This window comes from Vombatus ursinus, unplaced genomic scaffold (assembly GCF_900497805.2).
Source record: "Vombatus ursinus unplaced genomic scaffold, bare-nosed wombat genome assembly UNPS02008567.1, whole genome shotgun sequence".
In the NCBI taxonomy this organism is placed as follows: Eukaryota; Metazoa; Chordata; class Mammalia; order Diprotodontia; family Vombatidae; genus Vombatus; species Vombatus ursinus.
Genome location: NW_020948345.1, coordinates 1,284 through 10,957, shown reverse-complemented (window position 1 = coordinate 10,957; position 9,674 = coordinate 1,284). Strand labels below are relative to the sequence as shown.

General features: G+C 39.4%; 1 protein-coding gene across 1 annotated transcript; it reads left to right on the top strand.

The window, feature by feature from the left end:
* Positions 1 to 1,205: 1,205 nt before the first annotated feature.
* On the top strand, positions 1,206 to 8,854 carry LOC114034215 (PDZ and LIM domain protein 1-like; the record flags this gene model as incomplete). The annotated part of the gene is made up of 3 exons (XM_027849817.1): positions 1,206 to 1,997; positions 5,177 to 5,328; positions 8,770 to 8,854. Coding segments are annotated over exons 1-3 (363 nt in total), but the record flags the coding sequence as incomplete, so codon positions are not given.
* Between the last annotated feature and the right edge of the window lie 820 nt (positions 8,855 to 9,674).

Genomic DNA, 9,674 nt, shown 5'->3' with positions numbered 1-9,674 from the left:
TACTACTACTACTACTACTACTACTACTACTACTACTACTACTACTATTACTATGATTACAACCACTACAATTACAACTGCAGCTATGGATTCAAAGTCTTAGAGAGCTAGGCTACTCCCTTCATTTTACAGATGGGAAATTGAGCACCACAGAGAGGGTACAACTTGTCCAAACTTCTTCAAACAATTGATTGAACTAGGACTAGAACCCAGGTAGCCTGACTCTGCATTAGGGCTTATCTCTCTGCTAAGTAACTCACTGAGTTACTTTTCCTCCCTGGGAATCTGTAAAATGGGCATGATAATTAATGCCTTCATCACTCACCTTTCTATACTGATTCAAGGACCAAATGAAATAATGGAGGTAAATGTACCTTATAAATGCATGATGTTCTTTTCATTAGCAGTTTCTAATCTGCAAATATTTATATCCTCAATGACACACATATATAAATGCAATCTACTATTAGGCCATGTAAGTTTTCATATATTTTTCATCAGTGGCCGAGTGTCTATCGCCAAAACAGAAAAGAAAAAATTACGAATTTGCATTGGTTGTCGTTGCCAGCGGAGAGATCATCTCTTTTCATGTAATCGAAATGGCCACTTTTGTTGCTGTTGTTTGAATTATTGAGGTAATGACCTCAATTTCCCCTTTTGCTTTTGGCTGCTTGGACCCAGATCAGGTTAGTCTGTGGTCATAGGGATTTGAAGTTTAAATAGGGATGTTTAGCTTTAAATTGACAAGTGTGGGGTTTTTTTCTTTTTTCTCACATCGATTTCTAGTTCTTCCTCCAGACATCTTGCCTTGGACCCCTTGCAGTTAGATCCACTTATAGCTTTTTGATACTTTTATTGACCTGACCTGTGATTTCAACTTCTTCATGCCATCTCATCTGTTGTAATTCTTGTACCCATTGTCCTATCAATTTTCTTCAGAGCATCTAGTAATCACTTTTGTTTCATATTTCCCTTATGGCACTGTTTACTTTCCAAATCTCTAAGAAGTCTGTCTTGGTGAATTCCTTTTTCCATTTCAATCTTTCATTTCCCCCGTCCTTGTTAGCAGAAGCCCTGATCCTGTCCACACCCTAGCCCAAGTGGCTGCTTAGTTTATGTTGACTGTTTTTTTCTTCTCCCAGCAACTGACAAAAGGGCAGGAAGAGGAGGGGCAAGAGATGCAGGAATGAGATTGGCAAGAGTAACATGTTGCTTGACAGTTTGGAAATCCAGCAATATAGTAATTTGTGTTTATGGTATGTGCTCTTTGCCCTGAAACCCTGAGGGCATGCTTAAAAATGGACCCCTTAAAGGGGTTATCAGGCTGTTTCTGACTTTTAAAAAAGATCATCACCATCTTGAAATAAGTGGGCTTTGTGCAACATCTCCCCAAAGGTCAATGGAGCAAGGCCCTTGTCTGAACATGAAAAAGAAAGAAGTTTTTTTGGGAAAATGACTGTATTTTGAAAATGCCCTCATCCTCTCATCCAATGAAATTGGTCATCTGGGAAATATTAGCAGCAATAGGTGATCTCAGCTGCCACAAGGGGATAAAGTGAAAAGGACTGGAATAGAATGAAAGAGAAGAACCCATCAGAATAGCATTTATTCAGTTAATCTATCCCAATATTTACTGGAATGAAATTCATCAGGGCATTTTTGTGGTGATGCTCCCAGTAGCCTGGCCCCAACCCTGAAAGAGAGGAGGTCTACTCAGCATGTCTCCATTCAAGGGTCACACCAAGAAGAATGTCATTATAGTATTTCAGTCTAGAAGATGATGGGAAGATGAGCTTTGCATTTGACTGAAGAGGTCACGATCTCCTTGGCAGTCATGGATGGGAAAACCACCAAGGAATTAATACAAGGCTATGATGAGACTGTTTTCCACGCTCTGCAGATTCTCTAAGACCATGCCATGTCATTTGCTGAAGAAGGGAGGGGAGAAAACTGATATTTCCTGTATTTTACAAATGGAGGAACTAAAGTCCACACAGGTTAAGTAATTGACTTGAATTTACAAAATTTTTCAGTGACAACCTCTTCTTGACAACTTCCTTGAAAAGGGGGTGATAATTGCCAGATAAAGTTAACAATGGTGATTGTGTCCAGAGATTACTTTTTGAATAATTACCCAACCATTGTTTTCTTAAAGGGCTGGAACTTTAACTTTCCAAGGAAAAACCTTGGGTACCTGTCACTAGCACACCCAATATGGGTTGACTTGCCTTTATGAAGAAGTCTAATTGAGAAAGAGATTAGTGCAGAACCTAGAACATCTAAATTAACAAACGATAATAAAAATCTCATGTTTACATAGCATTTTAAAGATGACATAAAATGTTCCTAATAAAATCCATAAGTTAGGTACTGCAAATATTTTTTATTCCCATTTTATAGATAAAAAAGGTGAGGTCCAGAGACATCACATATTTTGCCTAAAATTTCTGAGTCAGTATTCAAACCCAGGTTTTCCTGGCTCCAGTTCAGCCTTTTCCTGTCGGTGGCCATGCCACAAACTAGCAAGTCTCTTAACCTCTAGAAACCTTCTCTTCTATTTCTGTAAAATGAGGGAATTGGACTAGATCAGGGGTGAGGAACCTGTGCCCTTAAAGCCACATGTAGCCTTCTAGGTCCTCAAGTGCGGTCTTTTGACTGAATCCAAATTTCACAGAACAAATCCAAATTTTAGGCCACATGTTCCTCACACCTGGACTAGATGATCTTTAGGGTTCTTTTGGCCCTGTCTGAGAACTGGAGGGAGTTCTCATGAGCCTGACCCTCAATAAAATAAACTGGCTGAGGGCAGGAAGGAACCATTGTCCTATTCCCCACAATACCTAAGAGGAACAATTTTGTACAGACTAAGTGCTCAGCAAAAGTTTGTTGAATTGCCTGCCCTTCATTCAAATGCCTAGAACCCATGGAGACCACTCCAAGTTGCTGGTAGAGGTGACTGCGTCTGCTGCAAGCCTTTAGCCTGGCCCCTGCCCATAGACGAGGCAATTGCAAAAGCAGATTCTCTCTTTTCTTGACTATAATGTAATAATTGCTCATATTTCTTTAGTTCATAGTTTACAAAGCACTTACCACATAACAACCCTGTGAGGTAGGTTGGAATGTTATTACCCCATTTTACAGATTGGGAAACTGAAGTCTCCCAGCCATAATTGGCAGAGCCAGGATTTGGACCTAGGTCTTCGTACTCCATGTCCACTTCTCTTTCATGGAATTTATGGCCAAATTTAGTAGAAATAGCACTGCCTTTTCCTCTTTTTCCTGGAACATGCCTAACTACTCTTGTAGGGCGTCTCTCAAGTTAAGTCTTATGATTTCTGCCCTTTGATATGTTATGTTGTAAGTTTCCATTGTCTATGAGCATATGGAGTTTACTCAACTAGACCGTAAACTCCCAGGGCAGAGACTATGTCTTTTACTTTACGTAAATATCAATAAAATTGAAAGAATATAGAACTTGGAGTCAGAAGACTTTAGCTCCAGCTGTGACACTTACTAGCTTAGTAGGCTCTGTGGTCAGACAAAAGGATCCCTCAGGTCTCACGTGATTCTTTTTTTGGGGGGGGCAATTGGGGTTAAGTGACTTGCCCAGGGTCACACAGCTAGTAAGTGTCAAGTGTTTGGTCTGAGGCCAGGTTTGAACTCGGGTCCTCCTGACTTCAGGGCCAGTGCTCTATCCACTGTGCCACCTACCTGCCCTGTCTCACGTGATTCTAAGGCTCCTAGGATTGTTAACAAGTTCACCCCCTCATTAGTTTTCTCACCTGCAGAGTATTTATAACAATTTTTTGTAATTTGGTTTTGAGGAAAGCAAAACCTGAAGAATTATGTGAGTGTGAGCTCTCATAGATTATTGGGTTTTTGGCAGTAGAACAATGGTGAGTGGTCATCTGAAATGAAAACCACAGCTGATTATTTATATGTAGCCCTTTAAGGTTTGCAAAGCAATTTACATATACTTTCTTTTGGTTTTCACTACAACCCTGTAAGGAAGGAACTCTTATCCCCATTTTATAGACAAAGAAACTGAGGCAGAGGGAAGTTAAGTGACTCATAGTCAAACTGCTAATGAGCTGTCCTAGTTGGCTGACTCCACTCTATCCAGTAGACCAAACTGTCTCACATTAGATAGAAATCTTTTCTTATGTGCTCCATGGATTGTTCCCTTCACCATGTTCTACATTTGCTAGTGGAATTAGAACAAGAGCTAGTTTCTGTAAATCCTAGCTGAGCTTCATTCCTTCTAGAAAGAGCAAATGAAAGGACCAGAGGTGAAAACAGACAGCAAAGATGGCAAGAGAGAGGATATCTTTTTTTCTAAGCCTTGTTTACTTGGGCATATTTCTATAACATTCTCTTGTGAGAGTGCAAGTTGTAAGAAAATATAGTGGGCCCCAACTGCTGATCCCTCCTGTCATATGGCCCCTCCCCAACTTGGGCTGTGTCTCCTTTGCTGTAGAAAAGGAAAGGTGAGATCAGCTGGCTTCTGCACAGAATGATTCTGCTTCAACAACAGACCACCGGATGATTAAAGAGCTATTAATAGCGAGTGTTATGGCTTCAAATTGCTTTGATATACTTCTTATTTGATCTCATAATATAATCGTATTTTATAAAGCACTTCCCACACAACAACCCTGTGAGGTAGGTTGCAATGGTGTTGCCCCATTTTACGGACTGGAAAATCACGGCTCCGACATGTTATACAGCCCTAAGTGGCAGAGCCAGGATGAGTAGAAATAACACTGCCATTCCATCCTCCCTCACAATACCCTCATGACATAGGTAATGCAAGTATTAGTCCCATTTCACAGGCAAGGAAACCAATACTCAAGAGAAATCCAGTGACTTGCCTTAAGTCACGTAACCACGGGTGGCAGATCTCAAATTTGAATTCTAAGTCCTCTTGGTTGAAAGTCAAGTGTTCTTTTTGCTATCTTTCCTGCCCTGCCAGGACTAAATGAGCACCTTGATTTTACTTTTTCAATTACTTAAACTTATAATTTTAAGCAATTAAGTATCTTTTTAAAATTGTCTTTCTATTTCAGGACAAATGACCAGCTACTCCAAATCAATGAATATTTGATCAGGAGGGAAGAGAATTTATTCAGGTGTAAATAGCTCTTAATTGACTGATATGCTGTCCCCTCTTCTTCAGGTTACTCCAGGCAGCAAAGCAGCACTGGCTAATGTATGTATTGGAGATGTTATCTTGGCCATTGATGGAGAAAATACCAGCAACATGACTCATTTGGAAGCCCAGAATAAAATCAAGAGCTGCATAGATGACATAACCCTCACAGTGGGCAGGTAAAGCCTAGAAACAAATAGAATTTGCCATTCATTTCACAGAAGTGTTGTAAGTTTTAATGCCAATATTCTTTCCACACATTTCCATCTCCCACTATGTGCCAGGTATACAAAGATTTTAAAAAATGACTGGGCACTTGCCTTCAGAGAACTTACATCCTAGCGGAAGGGGTATCATATTGGAGGGTAGGGGATAATCCATGTATACACATCTGAATTATACAAAATGTAGTGTGACAGGGACAAAGCAAAGAGCCAGATAAAGTGCTCTGGGAAGACAAGAAGTGGGAGAGAACCTTCTGAGCTGAGGAGCCCTTATGGCCTGGGAATCATGCCTCGCTTTGGACAACATGGCCTCCAAATGCCCTACTAACTGAGTTTTCATGATTCTTTCTGTCCGTGATACTAACATTTGCACATTTATAGAACTTGTCATTAGGAAGTAAAATTGACATAATTCAGAGACTCCTTTGCTGCTTTTTGGGTATAATTCTAGTAGCTTGCAATTCTACTTTACTATTTTATAATTTATAAAGAGTTTTTATATAGTTAATACAATTATCATCATTCCCTTTGAACAGAGAATAGAATGGAGCCTTAGGAAGATTAAGTCACTTGCCTTTCTAGAGGAAAAAGAGGGAAGGTAGGACTCAAAGCCAGGTCTTCTGAGTCCAAACTGTTCTCACTATATCTTACTGCCCTTGACTCTTGTCATCCTAAAGCCCACCAATTATCTGCCCATGGTTTCTCAGGATCACCAGCAAGGCCAGAAGCTTAGTGTGATAGGAACAATACTGAAATAAACCAGAACATGGAACAAATATTGTCTGTCACTTTCAACATTTTCATTAAGTTCAAGTCTGGTGGTAAATGTACTTATAACGTAGAGAGTGAGAAGAGACTCATGGGAGTTGCATATGGGATAGTGGTTTGCTCCATGCTCCATTTCATCTGGGAAAGATTCATAGGGATGTGGAATTTTAGGAGCTGATAGAATCACAGGCTGTTAGAGCTGGAAGGGACCTTTGTGGCCAAACATCCATTCTCGTTTTACAGTTGGGATATCCAAGTCCCAGAAGAGGAGGAGGAGTCTGCCTAAGGTCAGACAATAATGACGTGTGCTTTCCCATATTCTGGATTCTTGTATCATTAACATTAACTTGAAACTGCCTCTGGTTGTCTCATGTGTATTAGTACTATCCTATTCAACTAGAGTTGAAGGCCTTGAGAATAGATTTCCTGTATCTTCTACAACAGGAATGGGAAAACTGTTCTCCTATTGAGAGTCCACTGATGTAGAAAGAAAGAAAAAAAAACCAGTTGTAAGCCACTTAAGTAAAGAGCAACTTAATTTAGTTGTGGAGTAGAGGGAGAGAAAGATAAATTGTTTGAGAAAGAGGGAAATGTATTTCACCAATTTCTTTCTTTTTGGAGGTAATTGAGGTCACAGGGTCACACAGCTAGTAAGTGAGGCCTGATTTGAACTCAGGTCCTCCTGACTGTAGGGCTGGTACTCTATCCATTGTGCCACGTAGCTGCCCCGATTTTACCAGCTTCTAAAATTAAGAGTGGGTATAGCCCAAAGTGATCAAAGAAAGAGAAAAGGGAACCACACATACAAAAATACTTATACCAGCTATTTTTGCAATGGCAAAGAATTGGAAATTCAGGGGGTGCCCATCAATTTTGGGAATGGCTAAACAAGTTGTAGTATATGAATGTGAAGGAATTTCACTGGGTTGTAAAAAATGATGAAGGGGACTTTGAGAGAAACCTGAGAAGATTTATATGAACTGATAAAAAATGAAATGAACAGAAGCAGAACAATTTAGCAACAGCAAAGACAAACAACTTTGAAAGACTTAGGAACTTGGATTAACACAATAACCAATCATGATTCTAGGATACTCAAGATGAAACATACTATTCACCTCCAGATAGAGAGGTGAAGAACTCAGGGTGCAAACTGGGGCATTGTTTTTGGACGTGACCAATTCAGAAATTTGTTTCTCTTGATTATGCATTTTGTAACATATTTGTTGTTATTGTTGTTGTTTTCTTTGCTTATCAATTGGGGCTTGGGGAATGGAGGTGAGAGGGGGAGAAGGTGGATCTTCATTTGAAAAAAAAATTTAATTTAAAAAATAAAGTAAAATGAAGACCAGGGAACATAAAACCAATTCAATTGATGGCATAAATAATAAAAACGTATTTCAGTTCTGTGATTTTATAAAGTGTTTTAAAGTTTGCAAAGAGCTTTACATATAACTGGTCCTCACAACAGTCTTGTGGGGTAAGTGCTACAAATAGTATTATTATTTCCATTTTAAAGGTTAGGAAACCAGGCCACAGAGAGAGAGCAAGGCTTCAGGTCACCCAACCAGTGATTGGCAGAAGTGGTATTTGAACCTGAGTTTTCCTGACTTCAAGTCTTTCTACTGTACTACAGCCGTCCCCTGTGTTATGGCTAATTAAGGGAGAGAGGTGGAGTGAAATGGGAAAAAGAGGGTAGAAAGATACACATCAGGAAGTTACAGTGAGGTAGACAGGTACAAGCAAAACAGATGAAGAGATCTCTAAAAACAAACATTTTTTAAAGCAGGCAGTCTCTTGCCAAGGAATTTAATTCCTACCTAAAGTATAGGATCATAAATATTTAGGGAATCTCTACATTTTCTTTGGCAATAAACTCTTAGGTTCTGTCTCTGGCAAGTAGGTAGATTTATGCCTTACTTAGGAATGATGGTTTGCTTTCATAGTCCATCACCATCATTTTGGTCTTTTTGAGGATATTGGCACTTTTAAGACTTCTAAGACTGCTATTTAAACAAATAAGCATCTGCCTACTCAAAATTCTGCATCTTTATTGTGTTTTTGCAACTACAGGCATTAATAAACTGTGTTTATCACCTCCTGGTACTTGTTTCAAGAGTCAGATGAAATTAGGCTGAGCCAGTTTGATCCATAGACCATAGCACTCCTCCCAATAGTATTAGTATAGGCAGCACTAAGCACAAAATACTTACTTAAATGCATTTATTATGAAGTTCCTTGGGTCAGCTACTTTTTTGACAAATAGTCCTTACTCACAATGATTACTTATATATTTTAAAGGCTAGCTTTGGAATTGATGCTTTGTTTTTGCCACAATTAGAATTTTACCTCTCTGTGTGACCCTGGGCAAGTCACTTAACCTGTGTTTGCCTCAGTTTCCTCAACTGTAAATTGGAGATAATAACAACACCTACATTGAAGGGTTTGTAATAAGGATCAGTGAGATGATGTTTGCAAAGCATTTAGCACAGTGCCAAGTACTAAGCGTTATATAAATGCTTGCCCCCTCCCTTCCCTGTTTCTGTCTCTCTCTCACTGAGAAGTTTATTTCTGCTAGTCTCTACTTTTTACTTAATCCTGTGGTTGAAATAATTCTGTCTGTTGCAGGAGTGAACATAAAATCTGGTCTCCCCTTGTGACAGAGGAAGGGAAACGCCATCCATACAAAATGAATTTAGCTTCTGAACCCCAAGTAAGTAGCAATTCTTTATCACTCTCTAGTCTCTTTTCCATATTTTTAAAGCAACAGCAGAATTCAATGCAATAAACATATGTTAGGCATCTACTGTGTATAAAGTACTCTTTTATGTCTGGAGGATACAAAGGTGAAATCAAAATTGTCCCCACCCTTGAGGAATTGATATTCTATTGATGTAATCTGACTATATTCTATTACCCCAGGGGTACTAAGATAGTAGTGCTCCTGAACTGTTTCTTACAAGAAGATCACCCCAGGGGCAATCTGGTGTTTTATCTTGTTCTTCCATTTTGTAAGCTGAACAATCTGGTGTTTGTCTTGTTCTTTCATTTTGGAAACTGAGGACTCAGACCTGTAAAGGACCAAGGGAGTACGATTTCATTTTTACAACCTGCTCATTTTATAGATACAGAACCAGAAGCCCAGAGAGGGCAAGCAACTTGCCGGAGGTCACACAGTAAGGTAGTTTCAGAGCAGGGAATAGACCCTGAGTCTGCTGAATCCTCACCTTCAGATTTCTTGCCCCTGTAACTCCTGTCTTAGGGATGCATGGAAAACAGGAAAGGTGACTGTGGGACCAGAAAGAGGTAGAGGAGACTGCAGAAAAGAAAGCAGTGAGACACACACCAAGTTACAGATAGACAGACACAAGCAAAACACAGATTGGTTTAAGCATAGGTAATAGGGAAAACTTACTAATTATTTCTTAGGGAAGTTAATGAACCTAGCACAATAAAGGACAGGCCAATATTAACTAGATTTCAGGTAAAATAATTCATGACAGTTCTAGGGAAAAAACAGAATAATGGCTCGC